At 45.3% G+C, this 24820-nt stretch overlaps 1 protein-coding gene across 1 annotated transcript; it reads left to right on the plus strand.

Moving 5' to 3' along the window:
* The first annotated feature begins 189 nt into the window (after positions 1–189).
* Positions 190–24820, plus strand: LOC121450702 (cathepsin S-like). The gene is made up of 8 exons (XM_041655926.1): positions 190–331; positions 1899–2025; positions 10468–10590; positions 12832–12984; positions 17431–17661; positions 19201–19366; positions 20741–20843; positions 24408–24820. The coding sequence occupies exons 1-8, from the start codon at positions 306–308 to the stop codon at positions 24505–24507; spliced, it is 1029 nt and encodes a 342-aa protein (XP_041511860.1). The 5' UTR covers positions 190–305; the 3' UTR covers positions 24508–24820.

Genomic DNA, 24820 nt, shown 5'->3' on the forward strand with positions numbered 1-24820 from the left:
AACAGACATTGTGAATTAAACGGATCATCAAAATGATGAGGGGTTGGAGGATAACCTCGTTCCACTCCCCACTGAGGTCATTCTATGCCAGCTCCCTGCACTCACGTGGCTCTACGGTGAGAGAGGGAAGGCGCGGGAGGCAGCTGCTCGCTCTGTGCTGCGGGCTTCACACGAAACCGAAATGAAAGTTCACTTCCTCATCGTGGATGCTTCATGTGACGAGCTCCATTTCTTCTTAAAGTCGGCTCACCCAGCCTGCTGCTGCCTGGGACGTCTTTGGAGTGAGGACCACACTTCCGGGGACCATGGGGACTCTTGCTCATGCTGCCTTGTATGTACCGTCTGCTTTTTCATTTCGATTGCTTACATATTTGGTCTTAAACGTTCTCTATCTTTTCATCAGCCAGGCTGCCAGGTTTTTAAATCTTTGCTTTCAGGAAGTAAGCTGAAAACAAAAGTCCCCACCGGCCTCTTGTTTTTCTGATTCGGAAGGGTCTGTTTGGAGAGGTCCCTGGAACCTGGGTTTCTGTGAGCGTGATCCAAAGGCTCGCATGGTTAAAATCCCAGCTCTTTTGAATGGAAAAGATCCAGTTCCAGGCGACTACTGGATTTCTGTCAAATATAGAAGCAGAGGGGGGGGGGGGGGTGTTGGGCATGCTGTCGTTTAGAGACAGGATCTCACCTCTTAGATTTGACTGCTGGCGGCAACTGCGTAATATTACCCCTGCCTCGCCTCTGCCTCCAGAGTGTACACAAGTGTAGGCGTCCACACCTGATGAGAAAATGCTGTTTTGGGGTACCCACTTTGAGACAGATTTTTTGGGGGTACCCACTTTGAGATAGATACTTGATTTATTGGGAAGAAAAGTGGAAAAGGAAAATAACCTAAGGCTACTCGATCTAAAAGCTGAATTGTCTCTTAGCTGTCTCGCAAGGTGTCTGGAACTTTCTTTTCCACGGAAAGCGTATCTGTTGGGCTGTTTTGGTGTTTGGGGTCAGGGTGAGTCTCACACCATCTCTAGGCGAGCACGGGTCTCACACAGTCACTGGGCAAGCGCTCTGTGGCAGACCGCTAGGTGTTGATTTTGGAGATGTGATCTATCTATGTTGGCCAACAGGCCTTGAACACCTTGTTCAAGCAATCCTCCTGCCTCAGCTTCTTCAGAAACTGGGAGTACAGGCGCCTGTCGCTGCACCTGGCTTATTTTTGAAATTAAATATTAATGAGGTACTAAGGGGCGGTTCAGTATATGCTCACACTAGGGTATAGTGATTTAAATATTTAAATGTTTAAGACAGAGGAATGTCCTCAGAAGGAAGGGTTCTTTGTTTTGTTTTTGTTGTTGTTTTTTTTTTTTTTTTTTTTTTTTTTGATACAGAGTTCCTCTGTGTAGCCTTGGCTGTCCTGGAACTCTTTCTGTACCAAGCTGGCTTTGAACTCTCTCTGCCTCCTGAGTTCTGGGATTAAAAGCGTGCACCGTTGCCCAGCGGCAGGTCCCTTCCTGAAACATTAAAAGTATTAATGTAATATTAAAAGTATTCAGAATAGCATTTTAGACATAATTCCTTCTTCCGCCTGTACATTCTCAGAAGTTCCTTATATTGCAGGAATATGTTCCTTTGGTAGATGTCTCACAATTACTTTCTGTTTTGAGACTACATTGCCACATCCATGGAGGTGGTCCATACTTGTACCTCCAATCCCAGCACTTGGGAGTCAGAGTCAGGCAGATTTCTACAAATTCAAGGCTAGCCTGGGCTGCATGGTCGAGTTCCAGGTCAGCCTGAGCTATAGAGCGACCTGTCTTTATAAATAAAACAAACGAATAAAAGGGACCTATGTGATGAAAATCATGCCACTGACTGCTGTGTTTCCTCTGCCCCCTTCCCTTAAGCAGAATGAGATGGCTGCTCTGTGTGCCCCTCGTATGTTCCCTGGCAACGGAGCAACTGCAGAGAGACCCAGACCTGGACCATCACTGGGATCTCTGGAAGAAATTCCATGGCAAACAATACAAGGAGAAGGTAGATGGGGCTGCTTCTCAAGCAGGACGCTTTTGCATGGTGCTCTTTCCCCATCCCAGGCGACGTCTGGGCGAGCGGGGTTTTCTGAAGTGCTGCGTACTTATTTCTAGCCAGTTGCTGCTTTGCATAGAAACAAAGCACATTCGCGTGGCTTGGAGCTCCTGCCGCAGCTGCGAGACAGGACACACTAGTCAGTGAGCAGACACAGCGTGGTGGGTGGCGAGAGTGCTGTAGGAGGGTGAGGGAGGGCCCCACAGATAAGGTGACATTTCAGCAGAGGGCTGGCAGAAACAGGGCAACAGCCAGAATGGGTGGCAGACCCCGGGGACAAGGACAGGACTTTGAGGAGAAATCACACTCGGCACGTTTGAGGAACAGAAACTCTTGGCTGTGAAGACAGCTCAGTGGGTAAAGTGCTTGTCACACATATGAGGAACTGAGTTCATATCCCCCAGAGCTGAGGGAAAACTGCGTGCAGTAGTGTGTCCTCCTAGTGAGGTGCAGAAACAGCTTGTGAGCCATCAGCCTGGCACACGCAGGCTCAAACAAGAGACCCTGTCTCACACGGTAGAAGGGGAGACCTCTGACTTCCACATGAACACTGTGGCATGCTCACACCACCACGCACGCGCGCACGCACACACACACACACACTCACCACAGAGTTAAAAATAAACATTTAAAAAACATATGTGGATGAGTGTTTTGCTACATATTCATCTGTACACCATGTGTGTGGTACCTTCACAGGGCAGAGAAGGTGTCAGGTCCCTGGACCTGGACTTACAGGCAGTTGAGATGCCAAGTGGGTGCTGGGAATCAAACTGGATCCTCTGTAAGAGAGGCCAGAACTCTTAACTTCTGAGCTATTCCTCCAGCCCAATTTATTTTCCTGATTAGTATTTTTATTTTATGTGTATGAGTGTTTTGCCTGCATGCGTGTGTGTACTACATTCACACCTGGAGGCCAGAAGAAGGTGTCAGATACCGTAGTACTGAAGTCACGTGTAGCTGTGAACTGCCGTGCAGGTGCTGGGAACTAACCCTGGGTTCTCTGCAAGAGGAAGAAGCGTTCTTAGCCACCGAGTCAACTCTCCAGCTCCCCAATTAAAAATTTTTATTTGATTTTATTTTTAGGTATGTGTCAATGTGTCTGTATAGGCATGGGAGTGTAGGTACCTGGAGGCCAGAGGCATTGGGTCCCCAGGGGCTGGAGTTATAGGTGCTTGTGAGCTGACTGGTTTGGGAGCTGGATCCAAACTTGTGGCCTCTGGAGGAGCAGCAAGTGTTCTTACCCATTGATCCATCTCCCCAGTTCCATAAGCAATATTTTTAAAACTCCTTATTATGGTCTCTGGCCCACAAAAGTGCTTCAAGGCAGATTTTTTTTTTTTCCTTTTTAGATGGAATCTTAACACACAACCCCAGCTGCCCTGGAGCTTGGCCTTGAGCTCACAGAGATTTGCCTCTGCGTCCCCAGCTGTGTGAAGGTGCACACTACCATGCCCAGCTAGATGGGGATTCCTGAGTCTCACTTCTCACTCTGTTCCTTGACTTTATTTCAAAATACACTTATTGATCGTTCTTAAAACGCTAACCATAACTTCAAATAAGTAGGCCCTGTAACTGCATAATTTTTTGCAAGTTAGCAAATTAAATTGAGATATACAATCATTTGACGTTAGTTCTAATTCCCACATGCCACTCACTCAGCCGACTCCTCCCACCTGAGACCCATGCTTTGACCATCATCCTTCTGTCTTTCATCCAGATGTGCTACCCATCACTCTACTTTCTACTTCTATGAGTTTGACTTTGTTTTAAATCTAGTTATTTATTGGTGCTGTGGATGGAACCTAGGGACTCAAGCAAGAAAGGCGGGTGCTCTATGTGTGCTAAGCTCCGGGTAACTCAGATGTGTGGAAACCTCACATATCAGCAAGATCCTGAAGTCAAGTGTCTTTCTGGGCCTGGCTTATTCAGTGTAGTGTGCAGCTTCGGAGCCTGTCCTGGAACTAGCTCTTGTAAACCAGGCTGGCCTCGAACTCACAGAGATCCACCTGCCTCTGCCTCCTGAGTGCTGGGATTAAGGCATGCGCCACCTCAGCCTGACATATGTTACATTTTCTGTATCCCTCCGCCTCTGATTGACTCCTAGCTGACTCTGTATCTCAGTCATTGTGAACGGTGCTGCGATAAACACAGAAGAGCAGAAAACTCTCCAATGTCTTGAGTTTGTTCTTTTAGACATATATCTAGCGATGGGTTGCTAGGACGTGTGGTATGTCCATTTTTAGTGGATTAAAATATCTGTGTCACGTTTTTTGTTTGTTTGTTTTTTTGTTTTTTTTGTTTTTTGTTTTTTTGTTTTTTGTTTTCTTTTTGAGACAGGGTTTCTCTGTGTAACAGCCCTCGCTGTCCTGGAACTCACTTTGAATACCAGACCAGCCTGGAACTCACAGAGATCCGCCTGCCTCTGCCTCCTGAGAGCTGGGATTAAAGGCGTGCGCCACCACTGCTTGACAACCCTTTATGTTTTAAGTTGTTTTCTTCTCATATATTTTTTAAATATTTTATTTGTGTTTATGTTGTGTATCAATATCTGTGTGTATGCACAGGTACATATCAGTACCAGAAGCAGCCAGGAGAGGGCATTGCAACCCTGCAGCTGGACTATAAACAGCTGTCAGTACCCAGTGTCAGCTGGGAACTTAAGTGGGGTCCCCTGTAAGAGCAATAAATTCTCTGAACTGCTGAGCCTCATCTCAAACCCAGTTTGGTTTTTTTTTGTTTTCTTTAAAAAATGTTTTAGTTTTTGTTTGGTTGTTGTTCTTGGTGTGTTTGAGACAGGATCTATTTACACAGCCCTGGCTGTATTGGAACTCTCTGTTTAGACTAGACTGGCCTTGAACTCACAGAGATCATCTGCCCTCAAGTGCTGGGATTAAAGGCGTGTGCCATCACACTTGGCTCAGTTTTACATTTTTTCTTCTTTTTTTAAAATACATTTTTTATTGATATTTATTGAGCTCTACATTTTTCTCTGCTCCCCTCCCTGCCTCTTCCCTTCCTCCTTCAACCCTCCCGCAAGGTCCCAAATTTACTCAGGAGATCTTGTCTTTTTCTACTTCCCATGTAGATTATATCTATGTTGTAAGTCTCTCTTAGGGTCCTCATTGTTGTCTAAGTTCTCTGGGATTGTGATTTGTAGACTGGCTTTCTTTGCTTTATGTTTAAAAACCACCTATGAGTGAGTACATGTGATAATTGTCTTTCTGTGTCTGGGTGACCTCACTCAAAATAATGTTGTCTAGCTCCATCCATTTGCCTGCAAAATTCAGGCTGTCATTTTTTTCTGCTGTGTAGTACTCCATTATGTAAATGTACCACATTTTCCTTATCCATTCTTCGATTGAGGGGCATTTAAGTTGTTTCCAGGTTCTGGCTATGACAAACAAAGCTGCTATGAACATATTTGAACACATGTCCTTGTGGCACAATTGAGAATCCTTTGGATATATACCCAAAAGTAGTATTACTGAGTCTTGAGGAAGGTTGTTTCCTAATTTTCTGAGAAATTGCCACACTGACATCCAAAGGGGTTGTACCAGCTTGCATTCCCACCAGCAATGCAAAAGTGTTCCCTTTTTCCCACAACCTTTCCAGCATAAGTTGTTATCAGTGTTTTTGATCTTGGCCATTCTTACAGGTGTAAGATGGAATCTCAGAGTTGTTTTGATTTGCATTTTCTGATGACTAAGGATGTTGAACATTTCCTTAAGTGTCTTTCAGCCATTTTAGATTCCTCTGTTGAGAGTTCTCTGTTTAGGTCTGTACTCCATTTTTTTTATTGGATTATTTGTCCTTTTGATGACCAATTTCTTGAGTTCTTTGTATATTTTGGAGATGAGACCTCTGTCTGTTGTGGGGTTATGAAGATCTTTTCCCATTCTGTAGGCTGTCGTTTTGTCTTGTTGACAGTGTCCTTTGCTTTACAGAAGCATCTCAGTTTCAGGAGGTCCCATTTATTAATTGTTTCTCTCAGTGTCTGTGTTGATGGGGTTATGTTTAGGAAGTGGTTCCCTGTGCCAATGCGTTCAGGTGTACTTCCCACTTTCTCTTTTATAGGTTCAGTGTGGCTGGCTTTATGTTGAGGTCTTTGATCCATTTGGACTTGAATTTTGTGCATGGCTATAGATATGGATCTATTTTCATTCTTCTACATGTTGACATCCAGTTATGCCATCACCATTTGTTAAATGTGCTTTCTTTTTTCCATTTTATATTTTTTGCTTCTTTGTCAAAAGTCAGGTGTTCGAAGGTGTGTGGATTAATATCTGGGTCTTCTATTCAGTTCCATTGGTCCTCCTGTTTTTATGCCATTACCAGTCTGTTTTCAGTACTGTAGCTCTGTAGTAGAGTTTGAAGTCAGAGATTGTGATTGCCTCCAGGAGTTCTTTTATTGCCCAGGATTGTTTTGGCTATCCTGGGATTTTTTGCTTTTCCATATGAAGTTGAGTACCATTCTTTCGAGGTCTGTGAAGAATTTTTCTGGGATTTTGCTGGGCATTGTGTTGAATTTGTCAGTTTTACGTTTTTGTTGATTTATACACATGCACTATGGCTCCTATGAGACACTCAGAAAGCAGCCTGGGGGCGTTCTCGCTTTCCACCACCTGGTTCTGGGTTGTCATTCTTGGCTTCAGGCGCCTTTGCCCACTGAGCCATCCCACCATCCTGTTTTTAATCCTTTGATCAATTGTGGATGATCCTCGCACATCAGGGCGGGACCCAGTTTCAAACTTCTGCGCGTGAATCACGATTCCCACACCATTAGAGCAATCAGGTCATCCTCTCCCAGTCTGTATTTTGAGTATTTTTATCAAAAACTAACTGACGATAAACGCACCTGCTTGCTTCTGGGTGCTCCGTCGTTCACGCTCTCGGCCTGCGCGCTTCCGTCACTGTGGACTGTGGTGTCTTTGAGGTCAGGTCCTGTGATGTCCCCACTTTGGTTCTGTCGCTCGAGACTTGGAAGTTTGAGGTCAGTGGCTCCAGTAAACTTTCAGGACTGTTTTGTGTGTTTGTGAAGAATGCTAGTGGAATTTTGGCAGGGATTATATGGAGTCTCTAAACTGTTGGATAGTTTGGGCATTGCAGGAATCTAATTCTTCCAATCCCGTGTACTACTCTGAATTTCTTGGGGGGGGGGGGGGTTGTGTTTGTTTGTTTGTTTGTTTGTTTTGGTGATTTTGGTTTTTTGAGACAGGGTTTCTCTGTGGCTTTGGAGCCTGTCCTGGATCTAACTCTTGTAGACCAGGCTGACCTCGAACTCACAGAGATCTCCCTGCTTCTGAGTGCTGGGATTAAAGGAGTGCGCCACCACCGCCCGGCTACTCTGAATTTCTTCCACCACAGCTTGACAGTGTTTAGCATCAAGCTGACTCGCCAGATCTGCATGTTCTGTATTTATGGATCCAACAAGCTATGGATTAAAAATACTCTTTTTAGCTGGCCACAGTAGCACACACCTGTAATCCCCCCACACCACTGTTAAACAATCCCATCAACACCCACACACACCACTGTTAAACAATCCCATCTACAACCCCCCCACACACACACCACTGTTTTTTGTTTTTTGTTTGTTTTTTTGTTTTTTGTTTTTTCGAGACAGGGTTTCTCTGTGGCTTTGGAGCCTGTCCTGGAACTAGCTCTGTAGACCAGGCTGGTCTCGAACTCACAGAGATCCGCCTGCCTCTGCCTCCCGAGTGCTGGGATTAAAGGCGTGCACCACCAGCGCCCGGCCACACACACCACTGTTAAACAATCCCATCTACAACACCTCAGCCTGCCTGTAACTGCAGGACCCTGAAGGCAGAGAGGAGGGATTCCCAGGCCAGCTCCCTGTCCAGACTAGCTATACTGGCAAGCTCTGGGTTCAGTTGAGAGACCATGAGTCCGTGTGTGTGTGTGTGTGTGTGTGTGTGTGTGTGTGTGTGTGTGTGCGCGCGCGCGTGCGCGCGCGCCGGGATGTAGTATACTATGTGCATGTCTGTGAACGTCAGAAGAGACACTGGGTCCTAGGAACTAGAGTTACAGACAGTTGTGGGCTACCATGTGGGTCCTGAGAGCCAAACCCAGGTCCTCTGCAAGAACAGTAGGCGTTCTTACCACTCTCCACCTCTCCATCTCCAAACCCATAACCTTGCAAATAGTTAAGACATTCACACAGAAAGCAGCATACAGAAGTAAAATGGGGTGGAGTCTATCCAGACAGCAGCAGGAGACAAGAGAGTCTGAGTCTCCAGACTGCACCTGAGAGCCAGACAGAGTGCTGGATACATGATACATGAAAAGATGCAGCTGAGAATTTTCAGTTATAAAAATATTCCTGAGTCTTCAAACCAAGCTTAAGGAGGAAAATGTGAAAACCCACACTCAGACACACATAAGAAACTGCAAGATTTGTTTTGTTTTTTTGTTTTTTCGAGACAGGGCTTCTCTTTAGCTTTGGAGCCTGTCCTGGAACTTGTTCTCATAAACCAGGCTGGCCTCGAACTCACAGAGATCCACCTGCCTCTGCCTCCCAAGTTCTGGGATTAAAGACATGCGCCACTATCACCTGGCTGGAAGTGCAAGATTTTTAAGAAAAAAAAAATCACAAAAGCCCAGTTAACAGTGGTACAGGAGCCAGGTGTGGTGAAGCGTGCGGACAACTCCAGCACCCAGGAGGTAGGCGTAGGAGGGTGGTGGCAAGCTTGAGGCCAGAAGAATAAGAATCATCATCACCAGCGGTAGCAGGGGCTGTGGTGGGCAGCCTGTCACCAGCACGTGGTGAAGCAGAAGGGTTATATAGGTTCAAGGCCCCGAACTACAGAAGATCCTCTCTCAAAAAAAAAAAAATTATAATTAGAGGTACAATGGTCAAACTCGTGCTTCCCAGCAATGGTGTGCTGGTTAGTTTACGTCGCCTTGACACACGCTACAGTCACTGGAGAAGAGGGCGCCTCTGGTGGAAAACACGCCTCCATAAACCTAGGCTTCAGACGAACTGGTGTGCAAGGCATTTTCTTAACTAATGATTGGGGGTGGAGGGCCCAGCCCTTTGTGGGTGGTGCCATCCCTGGGCTGGAGTCCTGGGTTCTATAAGAAAGCAGGCTGAGCAAGCCAGGAGGAGCAAGGCAGTAAGCAGCTCCCCTCTTGGCTTTTGAATTAGCTCCTGCCTCCAACCCAGGTTTCCGTGCTGTCCGAGTTCCTGCCCTGACTTCCTTCAGTGAAGAACACTGCTGTGTAAGCCAAACAAACCCCTTCCTCCCCTAGTTGCTTTGGGCGTGGTGTTTCATCACCTTAGTGACCTTAACTAGGACAATGGATACCAGGAGAAAATGAAGTAACAGCTTAAAATAGCTGGAAAAACAGAAATTTATAATCAGCTGACCTGCTTTGCAGGAGTGAGAACGAATCTTTTAAGATTTACTTACTCAACATGTCTAAGTGTTTTGTTTGCACGTATGTTTGTGCACCACCACGTGTGTGCCTGGTATCTGTAGAGGTGAGGAGGAGGAGTCAGAATCATTGGAACTGGGCTTAAGGACAGTTGTGAGCTGCCATGTGGGTTCTGGGAACTGAACCCTGTACCTCTGGAAGACCAACCAATGCTCTTATCCTCCGAGTCACCTCCCCAGTCCCAAGAAAGAATTTTATAAATATCTACAAAGCCAGGTGTTGGGGGCATGCAGGAGGCCAAGGCAGGAGGATTGCTGTGAGTTCGGGTTCAGCCTGAGCTACAGTGTGAATTACTGGGACAGCCAACGCAACATAATAAGACCATGTCTTTAAAAAAAAAAAAAAGGAAAAGAAAAAGAATAAAAAGGAAGAAAGAAAAATAAAAAGAAAAGAAAAATCTAGACAGATTAGAGCTTGTTACCTATTAGGGACTCACATCAAACAAGCTTCTAACGTTTGGAGTGTTAAGAAGCAAATTCACAATAAGCAAGGAAGGAAAAAGAGAAGAAAATTCGTTACATATATCATAAATTATATATTAATAAACATCTAAAAATTAAGAGCAAGAATTTAAATTAAAACGTGATTTTAGCAGTTGTTTCGGGAAATTCATTTGTTTACATGCGTCTAGATATATCTGCATTTAGTAGAATACTACTTAGGACCCTGGAGAGACGACTCAGCAGTAAAGAGCTCTTGATGATCTTGCAGAGGACTCCGGTTCAGTTCCCAGCCCTCGCCACCTGAAGTTTCAGCTCCACAGAATCTGATGCCCTCTTCTGGTCTCTGTGGATACCTGAACCCACAGGCTCACACACACACACATACACACGTGCGCACACGCACACGCAGAGAGAGAGAGACACACACACACAGAGAGTATTAAAATTAATAATATAAATTCCACTGGCATGCACTTTCCTTCTGTTTCAGAATGAAGAAGACGCACGACGTCTCATCTGGGAAAAGAACCTGAAGTTCGTGATGCGTCACAATCTGGAATATTCCATGGGAATGCATTCTTATGACGTGAGCATGAACCATATGGGAGACATGGTAGGTAAACCACAAACAGTCCCTACTTCACAGCTGGGCAGGTCTGGCTTCTGTGTCACCAACAGTGATCTGAAGGCACACTGGGAGGACAAGGATAAAACAGGGCAGCACTGGCTGTCCTTCCAGAGGTCCTGAGTCCAGGTCCCAGCACCCACACTGCAGCTCACCACCACCCATGATGATGTAGTCCACGAGATCCATTGCCCTCTTCTGGTGTGCAGAGATCACGCACCATCACTCGTGCGCCGGCAATACCTAAGCGTGCATGGGCAACCCGTTTATGGTGCTTCTCCAGCTGTTCCTCTCCTGGGCAGTCCTAGATGCATGTGTTCTTGTCATGCCCAAGGTTCCACAGTCTTGTGAAGACATACATGCAGACAAAACATCCATACACAAAAAAAAATGAATAAATCTTTTTTTTAAAAAAATGAGAAAGAAAAGTAAAAGAGAAAGAAGATGGGGAGTGTGTGAGATGATTCCAAACATGACAGCCGGAATCTGCTCCCTTGGTCTCACGTGATGCCAGAAGAGAACCGACCTCCTCAGGTTACCCTTCGATCACCACGTGTGCTGAGGTGTGAGCAAGCCCACGCATAAAATAAAAACAGCTTCCTCCCCTCCTGCGCAGTCTAACAGCCTCAGGCAGCCGAGGCTGGACAGAATAACTGAGAATGACCTGGATCCTTTTTCTCCCCCTACCTTCATAGTGCTGGGGTTAGAACTACACACCACATCTACCAAATCCCTTCTTTACAGGAAATACTGAGGCCAGCTGGTCTACAGAGTGAGTTCCAGGATATCCAGGGCTAGGCAGAGAAACCCTGTCTTGAAAAACAAAACAAACAAAGAGCAACAATAAAAACAAAACAAAACAAAATGAAAACCAAAAACACTGCCACCAACAAAAAGGTATAATACAATCAAAGTTAAGAATCACAATACTTAAAAATAAAGTCTAAAGCCCTACATAAGAAAATGAATCGGAGGGTGAGGGCTTGCTGTGCAGGGTGCAGAGACAAGGCTATACTGCAGGCTGCTGTGCAGGGTGCAGAGACAAGGCTATACTGCTGGCCTCTGTGCAGCGTACAGAGACAAGGCTATACTGCAGGCTGCTGTGCAGGGTGCAGAGACAAGGCAATCCTGCAGGCTGCTGTGCAGGGTGCAGAGACAAGGCAATCCTGCTGGCCTCTGTGCAGCGTACAGAGACAAGGCAATCCTGCTGGCCTCTGTGCAGCGTACAGAGACAAGGCTATCCTGCAGCTGCTATGCAGCGTACAGAGACAAGGCTATCCTGGAGGCCGGCAGGCAGCTGGTGTAGGTGAAAGAGTTCAAGATTAATGAGAAACCCTGTCTCAAATAATAAGGTGGAAGGTAATGGAACACTGAAAGTCAGCTCCTGGCCTACACACACACACACACACACACACACACACACACACACACGGAGTGCTGGAGCAGAAAATAAAATCAACAAGGAAAAAAATCTTAGTAGGGAAGAAGACATTCTTGGAAACCAATTTCTACTTAGATGTAGCACTATCCTTCGTTTTGTTATTGTTGTTTGTTTGTTTTTGAGACAAGGTTTCTCTGTAGCTTTGGAGCCTGTCATGGAACTTGCTCTGTAGACCAGGCTGCCCTTGAACTCACAAAGATTAAAGGTGTGCATGCATGTGCCACCACTGCCCAATTATATGTAGCAATATCCTTTGTAGTTCTGAGGAAAAACAGCCTGACTTGCTTTTTTACACTGCTTTGTAAGATTCTGTCAGCTCCACAGACAGTTCACCCCACAGTCAGCTTCACAGACAGTTCTCACAGTCAGCTCCACAGACAGACAGTTCACCCCACAGTCAACTCCACAGACAGACAGTTCACCTCACTGTTAGGTCCCACAGACAGTTTGTTTCATAATCAAGCTATATCTACACCAGGGCCACAACCACTCATTTTTCTTAGTTTAAAATGTATTCACGTTTACAATCCCTAGGATCAAATAAAACAGATAGGCAAGCATCACCAGGGAAAGGCACTTGCTGTCAAAGCCTGACAGCCTAAGGTCAACCCCGGGGACCCAGACAGTAGAGGAGCCAACCCATTCCTACAAGATGTCCCCTGACTTCCCCATGTGAGCCATGGTGCGTGTGTCCCAGTCCCTGCAAAGGCATGCACAGAGAAGGAGGGCGGGAGGAAGGAGGGAGGAAAACTTCTCTAGGTGAAACGAGTGATTTACTTGCTTTGCAGACCAAGGAAGAGATCTCGTGCATGAGGACCTCTCTGAGAGTTCCTCTCAGCCAGCCGCGGAGAAACGGCACCTACAAGTTTAACGCTAAACAGAACTTGCCTGATTCTATGGACTGGCGAGAGAAGGGGTGTGTCACGGAAGTGAAATACCAGGTGAGAGGCACCAGCCCCTGATCCTGGCCCCAGTGTTCCCCTCCTGCATTTAACTGCAGGAGAGAGGTGATCCTCACTGTCTCCTGGCTGCTTTCTGCCTGTTTTTATTATTCCCATCTTCCCAACTAAATTCTAAGGGTTTTGCTGTTGTTTGTTTTGCTGTTGTTTATTTCTTTTTACATATTTCTTTATTTTGGCTTGTCTACATAGCCCAGCTGGCCTCGAATTCACAGCATAACAAAACTAAGTTTACGCCATATTTTGGATCTTAGCCCCTCATCAAATATGTAATTTGTATGCTCAGCCTACAAAATATCTTTTGATGAAAAAAAAAATTTTTTTTTTTTGAGGCAGGATTTTTCTGTATCGTCCCGGCTGTCCTGGAACTCACTCTGTAGATCAGGCTGGCCTCAAACTCAGAGGTCTGTCTTCCTCTGCCTCCTGAGTACTGGATTAAAGGCATGAACCATCACCACTGCCCAAGTGATCAAAAAAACATCTAAGCATAGAAGCTCGAGAGTTGGTCCAGCAGTGGAGAGCACTTACTGCTCTTCCAGAGGACCAAAGTTTGGTTCCCAGCACCTACAACAAGCAACCCACAAACTGCCTGTAACGTCAGCCTCGGGAGATCCAACACCCTCTTCTAGCCTCTGAGGGCATCTGCACATCCATGCACACATACATATAAGGAAATAAATATTTTTTAGATTCTATGATAATAATGTTTGAAAACAGTCACCCTAGTGTTAAAGCTCTTTCACATGAATCATCATTTTGTGACAGAAATTTGTGGGTGCCTGACATCACAGATGTCAATGAGCAGAAATAGGAACTGAATCTTTTTCAAATTTTAAAATTTTTTTGTAATTGATTTTCATTGAGCTCTACATTTTTCTCTGCTCCCCTCCCTGCCTCTCCCCTCCCCTTCAACCCTTCCCCAAGGTCCCCGTGCTCTCAATTTACTCAGGAAATCTTATCTTTTTCTACTTCCCATGTAGATTAGATCTATGTACATCCCTCTTAGGGTCCTCATTGTTGTCTAAATTCTCTGGGATTGTGATTTGTAAACTGGCTTTCTTTGTTTTGTGTTTAAAAACCACCTATGAGTGAGTACATGTGATAATTGTCTTTCTGTGTCTGGGTGACCTCACTCAAAATGATGTTTTCTAGCTCCATCCATTTTCCTGCAAAATTCAAGCTGTCGCTATATTTTTCTGCTGTGTAGTACTCCATTGTATAAATGTACGACATTTTTCTTATCCATTCTTCAGTCAAGAGGCATTTAGGTTGTTTCCAGGTTCTGGCTATGACAAACAAAGCTGCTATGAACATAGTTGAGCACATGTCCTTGTGAGCATTATTTGAATATATACCCAGAAGTGGTATTGCTGCGTCTTGAGGAAGGTAAGGTTGTTTCCTAGTTTTCTGAGAAATCGCCACACTGACATCCAAAGGGGTTGTGCCAGCTTGCATTCCCACCAGCAATGTAGAAGTGTTCCTTTTCCCCAAAACCTCTCCAGCATAAGTTGTTATCAGTGTTTTTGATCTTGGCCATTCTTACAAGTATGTAAGATGGAATCTCAGAGTTGTTTTGATTTGCATTTCTCTGATGACTAAGGATGTTGAACATTTCCTTAAGTGTCTTTCAGCCATTTTAGATTCCTCTGTTGAGAGTTCTCTGTTTAGGTCCGCACTCCATTTTTTTATTGGATTGTGTGATCTTTTGGTGTCCAATATCTTGAGTTCTTTGTATATTTTGGAGATGAGACCTCTGTCTGATGTGGGGTTAGTGAAGAACTTTTCCCATTCTGTAGGCTGTCGTTTTGTCTTGTTGACCATGTCCTTTGCTTTCCAGAAGCTTCTCGAGGAGGTCCCATTTATTAATTGTTTCTCCTAGTGTCTGTGCTGCTGGAGTTATATTTAGGAAGTGGTTTCCTGTGCCAATGGGTTCAAGTGTACTTCCCACTTTCTCTTTTATGAGGTTCAGTGTGACTGGCTTGTTTTGTTTTGTTTTGTGTTTTTTTTTTTGTTGTTGTTGTTGTTGCTCTTGTTTTTTTGAGACAGGGTTTCTCTGTAGCTTTGGAGCCTGTCCTGGAACTATCTCTTGTAGACCAGTCTGGCCTCGAACTCACAAAGATCTGCCTGCTTCTGCCTCCCAAATGCTGGGATTAAAGGCGTGCGCCACCACTGCCCGACAGTGTGGCTGGCTTTTTGTTGATGTCTTTGATCCATTTGGACTTGAGTTTTGGGCATGGTGATAGATATGGATCTATTTCATTCTTCTACATGTTGATACTCAGTTATGCCAGCACCATTTGTTAAATATGCTTTCTTTTTTCCATTTGATGTTTTTTGCTTCTTTGTCAAAGATCAGGTGTTCGAACATGTGTGAATTGATATCTGGGTCTTCTATTTGGTTCCATTAGTCCTCCTGTCTGTTTTTATGCCAATACCAGGCTGTTTTCAGTACTGTAGCTCTGTAGTAGAGTTTGAAGTCAGGGATTGTGATGCCTCCAGAAGTTCTTTTATTGTACAGGATTGTTTTGGCAATCCTGGGTTTTTTGATTTTCCATATGAAGTTGAGTACCATTCTTTTGAGATCTGTGAAGATCAAATTTTAAAATTTATTTTATATGTACACATGTTTGCCTTGTGTGTGCGTGTGTGCGCGCGTGCGCGCTTGTACCACTTGCATGCAATGCCTGCAGAGGTTGAAAGAAGGCATCAAATCTCCTGGACTGGAGTTCCAGAAGGTTGTGGGTCACCATGTGGATACTGGGCACCACAGCCTGGTCCTCTGCAAGAGTAGCAAGTACTCTTAATCACTAAGCCATCTCTCCAGCCCCAGGAATTGAATCTTATGCTACATTTTATTCTGACAGTTGGTGGCCTGAGAAGGCAGCAGATGAATGTTCTGGAAATCTGCCTTACATCTCATCTCTGGGCAGCAGGCTTTATAGGGAGTGAAATAAAGAAGGCAGTCAATCTTTCCAGAGTTGAGCCTTGGCCTCTGGGCAGGGTCTGCCCTGTCTGTGAGACTCTTGGTGTTAGTGATCCCTCCCCATGACCTCCTGAGCACATCTCCTTCTCACCTCTCTGGGCATCTCGTTTGCCTGCTTCCCAGGTCACTGAGCTTTGCAGTCCTCACCTGCAGTGCACTGACTCTGACTCGCAAGTCATTCACTCTGTGTCCTGGCCACACTGTTTACAATGTGCACTAATGGCTCCTTTCTACAGCATGAGGTGCACAGAATACAAGTGTGTTGTTTTAACGTTGGCACAGTGGCTGAGTTACTGCTATTTCAGCCAGCAATGACAACTCCGCAGGTACTGGCCTGCTTTCCGAGCAGCGTCCTGGCTGCTCAGGCTGCAGCCCGGTGACAACCCTGCAGGCACCTTTCTGTCACTGTCTCTAAAGGTAGCTTTAACAAAATATCTATTGTTCTATTTATAAATAAGATTCGTGATTCAAAGGCTGAGGTGAAAACCTGCTAGCTCAGAGAGGCTGAGTTGCAACTAACTAACCTCTCCTTGTTGGTGTCTCCACAAACCAGAAAAGGCTGCACCACTCCAAATCCCTCCCTACTACTTCCTGTGTCTCTCTGTCTCTTCCAGATGCCTTCTGGTGCGCTATGATTGCTTTCTGTCAACTAGTAGTTAATGCAGCCTCTCAAGGTTAAGTTTATTTAATTAACACAAATGCAAACTTGGGGTTCGCAGTGTGATCGGAAATCCCCCAACAAAAGTGCCTCTGTCCCTCCTGTTCAGCTCAGCTGGCCCGAATTATTCTGTCTCCTCTCAAGTCCTGTTGAATGGGGAAAAAAATCAAAAAGGGAAGGAGATGGCTGCTCCTAGGTTTGGTGGAGGAGAAGGTTTTTGTAGATGTGAGGTAGAGCATAACCAGGGGCAGGGACGTCTAGAAGAGTCCAGAGAGAACATGACCCTGAGCTCGGCCGTGTGAGGGGGAGAGGAGAGAGCCAGGAGAGTAAGGGCGAGACAAAAACGTCTGGATTATCTAAGAAAAGACAACGGGGGAAGGGCAGCCTAGCCCCTGGGCTGGAGAAGTTTAGGGTAGGGGGGATGGGGTTTACCAGCCACACCCTGTGTTAGGTAGGGACTGAGGGATGCTGGGAGAAGCTGGTGGCCATCTAGATCTGCTTTGGTACGTTAAATAGGCACCTCAGCCACTTGTCCTGGGTTTGAGACCCTAAGACCTGTGGCCTCTGTTTTCCTTAGAGGGGGAGATAGTTGGGACTTTGCACATGCTTGGTGCGTACTTTCATCTGGTGTGATGCAAGCTCTCGCCGTCTTCCTTCCTTTTGTCTGAGAGAGAAAAAGGCATCAGTTCGGAAGCGAGCTCTTCTTGGCAGGGCTAGAGCCGTCTTTGCGCCATGGAAGCTATGGAAGCTATTCTTACTGATTCTGAGACCAACTTCTCTATTTCAGGGTTCTTGTGGGGCCTGTTGGGCTTTCAGTGCCGTGGGGGCCCTCGAAGCGCAGCTGAAGCTGAAAACGGGGAAGCTAGTGTCTCTCAGTGCACAGAACCTGGTGGATTGCTCAACCACAGAAAAATACGGAAATAAAGGCTGCGGGGGTGGCTTCATGACCGAGGCCTTTCAGTACATCATCGATAACGGCGGCATTGAATCCGACACTTCCTATCCCTACAAAGCCACGGTGCGTCTACTTGTCTCATGTGACTCCGTTCCCCCCACTGCCACTCGGGCACCACCAACGCAACTGCTTGACCCCTCTGAGAACCCATCAGCAGCTCTTTGATATCAAGAGTACTCTTTGGGACGCGGTGACCTTCCTAATCTACCGGTGGGAGTTTGGGTCGTTGTTTGTTACGGGTCTCATGGTGCAGTCCAGGCTGTCCTCCAACTCACTTTGTAACTGAGCAGGCTCTGAATTTCTGTTTTTTCTGCATATGTATATTCCTATACCTATTCCTATGCCTATCCCTATACTTCCCAAATGCTAGATTATAGGGTTTTGCCGCCAAGCCCAAAGCAGAAAATATTTTCAAACAAGCGAGTAACATTCATATTTAAATACAGGCTTAAAGAAAATATTTTTTAAAGCCTTCTGTGTGTTATCTGATATTCAGCTTTTCAGTCCTGCAACCTTCAATGGTTAACGGTATTCTCAGGCCATCAGCAAGCTCATCCTCCCGCCTAAAAGGCTCAGTGTTAGCCTCTTTGCCACAAGATTTTTGTTTTGTTTTCGTACAAATTCTGTTGAGTAATATAACAAAAAAATGGAGAAGAAAAATGATTCCTCTAGGCTGGTAAGATGGCCTGTAAGTGCCTCTGGTAAAGGCACCTGTAAGCAAGGCTGACAACCTGAGTTTGATCTCTGGTCCAACGTGGTAGGAGAGAACCAAGTCCTCTAAGTCATCCTCTGACCTCCACACTCATAGAAATAAATGCAATCAAATCACATTTTAGGGGCTAGAGAGGTGGCTCAGCCGTTAGGAGCGCCGGCTGCTCTTCCAGAGGACTTGCGTTCAATTCCCAGCAACCACCTGGAGCTCACAAGTGTCTCTAACTACAGCTCCAGGGGATCTGACACCCATGGCAAAACACCAATGCACATTAGATCTCTAGTTCAAGGCCAGCCTGGTCTACAGTGGCCAGCCTGGTCTACAATGGCCAGCCTGGTCTACAGTGGGAGTTCTTAGACTGCTAGGGCTACACAGAGAAACCTGGTCTCAAAATATTATTTTGGTTTATTTCTTTCAGCCTCTCTTTTCTGTTATGATTTTAGGGGGGAGCACAGTCATAAATTCAACAAACATATTTGTAACCTCTTGATTTTTTGTTTATTTTTCTGCTTTTGAGACACAATCTCACTATGTAACTCTCACTGGCCTAAAACTCACTCTGTAGACCAGACTGGCCTTTAACTCACAGAGATCCACCTGCCTCTGCCTCCTGAGTGCTGTCTGTGTTTGTTTTATGCTATCTCAAATGGCTCCGGTTGGCCCAGAACTTGGTTTATAAACCCACGCTACCACGCCCAGTTTGAGACAGTGTTTTAACAAACAAATGGGAAAACCCAGAACAAAACAACAAAGAGGGGTTGGAGAGGGAGAGAGCAGGAAGAGCGGGAAGAGCGGGAAGAGGATCCTAGCCGGCTGAACAGGCTACAGTGAGAGGGGAATTATATCTGAAGTCCAGGAAACTGGAGTAGACTTTCTGCTTTTATTTTTAGGATGAAAAGTGTCACTATGACGCAAAAAATCGAGCTGCCACATGTTCAAGGTACACTGAGCTCCCCTACGGCGATGAGGAAGCGCTGAAGGAAGCGGTGGCTACTAAAGGACCTGTGTCTGTGGGCATCGATGCCAGCCATTCGTCCTTCTTCTTCTACAAAAGCGGTAAACATGGAGGCTCTGGCCTCGACTGAGCATCCCATACCTCGTTCTAACTGGTGAATCCCACTGCTCAAAGCTTATTAGTACCACTCCACTCAGTTCTTCATAGATCTCATCTCATTTCATCTGCACGGTGACCCTAATTTACACAGGAACACTGCCTGTCTGCCTTGGGGGTGCAGAGTTGGCTCGGTGGTTAGGAGCACTAAGGATCCAGATTCAGTTCCTAGATCCCACCTCCTCAGGCACCAGTCAGACATGCAGTGCACATCCAGGCAAAACACTCATACACATAAAATAATAATAAAAAAAATCTAAAACCAAAATTAAAGAAAAGGGGTTAGCTCGACTGAATCACTCAGCCTGAAACTGGTGGCGCTAGGATTAAAACCCATGCAAATGAAAAACCATGTTACAGGTCGTATAATCCGTACACAAAAATGAGTTGCCACTAGGTGTGGTGGGTGTGTCTGTAATCAAACTGATGAATGGATAAAGAAAAGATGGCACAGATACGACGTGGAATACCATTTGACGGTTAAGAAAAGAATGTAGGATATTAAAATGTTCTCTCACCATACATGAAACCCTGGGTTCAATTCCCAGCACACATATATCCTGGGCCTGGTGCTGCAAGCCTGTCATCTCAGCTCCTGGGAAGTGGAGGCAAGAAGATCAGAAGTTCAAGGTCATCTTTGACTTACGTTAGAGGGCCTACGTGAGACTCTGGCCTGGGATCTTAAGCACTATGGATTTTTTTTTTTAAGATACAGTGTTCTATCTGCATTTTGCCTGCACAACAGAAAAGGGCTTTGGAGCTCATCATAGATGGTTATGTACCACCATGTGGATGCTGGGAATTGAACTCAGGACCTCTGGAAGAGCAGTCAGCTCTCTTAACCTCTGAGCCATCTCGCCAGCCAACACTATGAAAACTTAAAGGAGGGCACATAACACTTCTCTAAGGTTGACACTAAAAACTATATGCCATCATACTAAGCTTGATGACACGGACCCTGAGCATCCACTAAAGGCAGAACTCCGCATTATACACGGTAGAAAGCTACAACATGCACTAAGGAGCATTTAATTTAGAAAAGGCTCAAAGCGGACAAAACCATTTACAAGCTTATACGAAGACATACAGTTGATTGTACATAAATTGGGAGAATTCGAAAAACGTGCTGAATGAATATAAATAAATTTTCTGGATCGATCTCAAACTTGTCAGGAAAACTAATAGTACTGATATCAAACAATTATGACATCCAAGTCACTTTGTCATATCTTCAAGACCCTAATAAAAAGCAGTCGGATGTCCATGTATGTTTTGCTGGCCCGTAGCACTTGTCTCTTCTCCGTCTGTTTTATGCTCAGGTGTCTATGATGACCCCTCCTGTACTGGCAACGTAAATCATGGCGTACTAGTGATTGGCTACGGGACCCTTGATGGCAAAGACTACTGGCTTGTGAAAAACAGGTAATGCGTTTGCACGTCACCGTCAGCTCCATTGTCAGGACTGGGGGAGGGGGTGCGTCAGCAAAACTGCTCTTGCTGATCGGATGCTGGGCACCATAGCAACAAGGAGGACCATGTATAGGAATTACTCACTGCCCCCACTGCAGTGGTTTTTAATAAGAATGGTTTGGTTTCATGGAGTGGCACTATTTGAGAAGGATAAAAATGATTAAGAGGTGTGGCTTTTTGGAGGAAATGTGTCACTGGGGGTAGACTTTAAGCTTTCAAAAAGCCAGGCCAGGCCCAGCTCCTCACCCCATCTCTGCTTGCAGATCAGGAAGTAGCTCTTGGCCACTGTTCCAGCACCATGTTGTTGCCCATGCCCCCCCCCCCCCCACGATGACTGGACCAATCTCTGAAACTGCACTCAAACTCCTAACTACCTGGCACTGGTCTCCTCGGCTGCCCCAGGGGTCCAGATTACTGCTTCTGTCTTTGTCTACACCGTCCCACTCATGATTTTCCTGCACCCTGTAAACCTTCAACTCCCCCCACCCTGTGTGACACCGGCCCAGAACGCCACCTTCGGGTGAGTCATAGTCACTCGCTGGCATTTACTTCTCCAGACTCAGCGAGGCCAAAGAACTCAGTTCTCTCTCCACCATGCTGTTCCCTCCAGAATTTCCCATATCAGTAAATCATATCACAGAACACTGTTACCCAAAAGTGACGTAGAGTTATCCCAGACCTCTCCAGGGCCAATCAAGTGACAAGTCAAACCAAATTTGCCTCAAATTGTCTTGGATTCTGCCCCTCTCGTTCTGTCTCTGGTTCAGCTCTCGCCTGGCCCCGCTCTAGGCTGGAATGGGTGCTCTTCTCTCCCCTTCACGCGTGTTTTGTTGTCTCTTCTCGCTGCGCATGTGAAAGTGCACGGTGTGTGCGGGTGTGCGTGAGTGGATGCCTGGATTCTGGGGACGAGCCCAGGTCTCCAGGCTTCCTGGCAAGTCCCTCACTCACTCTAGCAGCTACTACTCTGTCGCTGTGATCAAACGCATGAGCAGGGAAGGGTTTATTTGGGTCTATGGTTCCAGAGGGAGAAAAGTCCCCCGCCATCACAGCAGGGAAGTGTGGCAGCAGACAGCAGACAGCATGCATGGCTGCAGACAGCATGCATGGCAGCAGGAACAGCCGAGAACTCAAATCTTGCACTATGTGCGGGAACCCATGAGAGCAAACTCAAAATGGTGCATGTCTTTATGCTCTTAAAACACGTCCTCAGTGACACAAGTCCCCCAGCAGGGCCACACCTCTTACACCTGTCAAAACTCTGTATGGAGACCAGATTGGCCTCCAACTCAGAGATCCATGTTCCTCTGCCCCAAGCCCCAAATCCTGGGATTAAAGATTGTGCCACTACCACCTGGCATGATAATTTCTAATCAAATATGTTTCAGTTGAAAAATAAAATAACTGCTGCATGGTGGTGGCGCACACCTTTAATCCCAGCACTTGGGAGACAAAAACAGGCAGATCTTTGTGAGTTCGAGGCCAGCCTGGTTTACAGAGCAAGTTCCAGGACAACCAGCGCTGTTATACAGAGAAACCCTGTCTCAAAAATTAATTAACTAGTTAATTAATAATAAAAATACCGCAGTATGGTGGCACATGCCTGCAATCCTGGAATTGGGCAGTAGAGGCAGGAGGGTCAGGAGTTTAAGACCAGCCTTTGGTACATAGCAAGTTCAAGGCCAACCTAAGCTGCACAAGATTCTTCTCTCTCTCTCTCTCTCTCTCTCTCTCACACACACACACACACACACACACACACACACACAAGATGGAAAGGAGGAAAAGGTTGTGTACTTCCCCAGCTTTCTCAGTTCTCACATGGCTTCACTTCACTGTGTTGCCTTTAGTCCTGCTGGATTAAACTGGCCTAATGACTTCATGTTAATCTAACTAATGATGGCTCCAATGCCCCTATTTCCAGATAAGGACACATTTCTCATTGTGACGGGTTAACAGATGGTAGTGTTCGTATGGTCCATTGCGAAAGCAGCTGAGAAACTGAACTGATTCACCCGCTCACCTCAATAATCAGCTGATTGTGGAACCATCTTAACTTTTTTTGCTCCTTGAACTTCTTTTGTATTTGTCATTTTTTAACACACACCCTTTTTGGCTTGTTTCTTCAGTGATAGGAACAATCTTTTCTCTCGTAGCTTACTGAGTTTCTAAAGGACCCTCCTAAGTCATGTTCCAAATTCCCCCATCCCTCCATGAAAGCCCCTCCTCCTCCTGGTTTTGTTTGTTTGTTTGTTTGTTTTGAGACAGGCTCACACACAGCCCAGACTGGCCTCAAGTTCATTATGTAGCCAAAGAGGACGGAGAACTCCTGATCCTCCTGCTTCCGTCTCCACGGCCGAGAACTCCTGATCCTCCTGCTTCCGTCTCCACGACGTTGCGTCGAGTTTAGAACCGTGTGGCGCTGTGTGCCCAGGCAGACACCAGTTTTCAGCAAGCCTGGAAGCCTCTATCTGGTGCCAGGCAACACATCCCTCACAACGTAGGATGCTCTGGTTTTGGGATGTCTTTACATCAGAAAGCATCTCATCCATTTCTGGGTCATTTACAGCTGAATTATTTATCATTTACTTTAGAATTCATTGTTATATGATACTTTCATGGTAGTAGCTCAAAAATCCTTCTTAGAAGATTTCTCTAGAGAAACGTGTTTGCTGCAAAGTCATTACCCTTAAGACACACATTGTGACACATGACGCCTACAGTCCTAGTACTCAGGAGGTGGGATCACAGGGATCAAGTCTCAGAACATAGTAAGTTTAAGGCCAGCCTGGGATACATAAGACTCTTGTCTAAAAGAGGGTCATTACCTATGACCCTATTGTGCAAAGATATTTAGAGCTGGGGAGTTATAAATTCCATACTCATCCCTTACAGAAGGCAAGCTTAGAAGGCAGGAATGGATCTTGTATTATTATCGTTAGATGTGTCTGCTCAGCAATATGGAACTAGTGTATGTAGTGGCCCATACCTGGAATCCCAGACCTGGAAAGTCAGGACTGAAAATTGCTGTGAGTTTAAGGTCAGACTGGGTCACATAGTGAGACCTTGTCAAAAACAAAACAAAACAAACAAACAAAAAACCCTAAAAACAGGCCTTTAATCCCAGCACTCTGAATAGAGGTAGGTAGATGTCTGTGACTCAGTCTCCACATAGAAGTTCCAGGCCAGCCAGGGCTACATAATCAGAGCCTGCATTAAAAATATACAAATGTATAGTGGAGAAGAGGATCAATGGTTAAGAGCACGGACTGCTCTTCCAGAGGACCCGGGTTCAATTCCCAGCACCCACATGGCAGCTCACAACTGCTGTAACTTCAATTCCAGGGGATTCAACAAAAAAGACATACATGCAGACAAAACACCAATGCTCATAAAATAAAATTAATTAGTTAATTAATTAAAAATATATGTCTTTTGGAAGAAGCAAGAAGATAAAAATAACAATAATATGGTTTCATTATATTAATTTATAATTGTATGTTCTTTTTCTTTTTGTAGTTGGGGTCTTAATTTTGGTGATCAAGGATATATCCGAATGGCAAGAAATAAGAAAAACCATTGTGGGATTGCTAGCGACTGCTCTTATCCAGAAATCTAAACACTGTCTCCTTTTTCTAACATCATGAAGATGAAATATATTCTTTTAACTTAATTTTACCCGCTCTGCCAGAAGAAACAACTGTGTATTTAATGTACTAACTAGGTTATAGTCTATTCACTTTGTAACTTTATCTCTCTCTGAGAAGTTTGCAAACAAGTTAAGACCTTATTGTAGCCGGAACTCTGTCAGAGTCCCCGGGATATTCATGTTTGTTCTTTCTATATCTTACTCTGTCGTTTTTATGTTTTCTTATAACCATTTATAACATAATAACCCTAAAGTGCTTAATAAATCAGTCATTTTAAATCTC

Source organism: Microtus oregoni, unplaced genomic scaffold, assembly GCF_018167655.1.
Source record: "Microtus oregoni isolate MIOR12 unplaced genomic scaffold, Mior012 000007F_ref0000211, whole genome shotgun sequence".
Taxonomy (NCBI): domain Eukaryota; kingdom Metazoa; phylum Chordata; class Mammalia; order Rodentia; family Cricetidae; genus Microtus; species Microtus oregoni.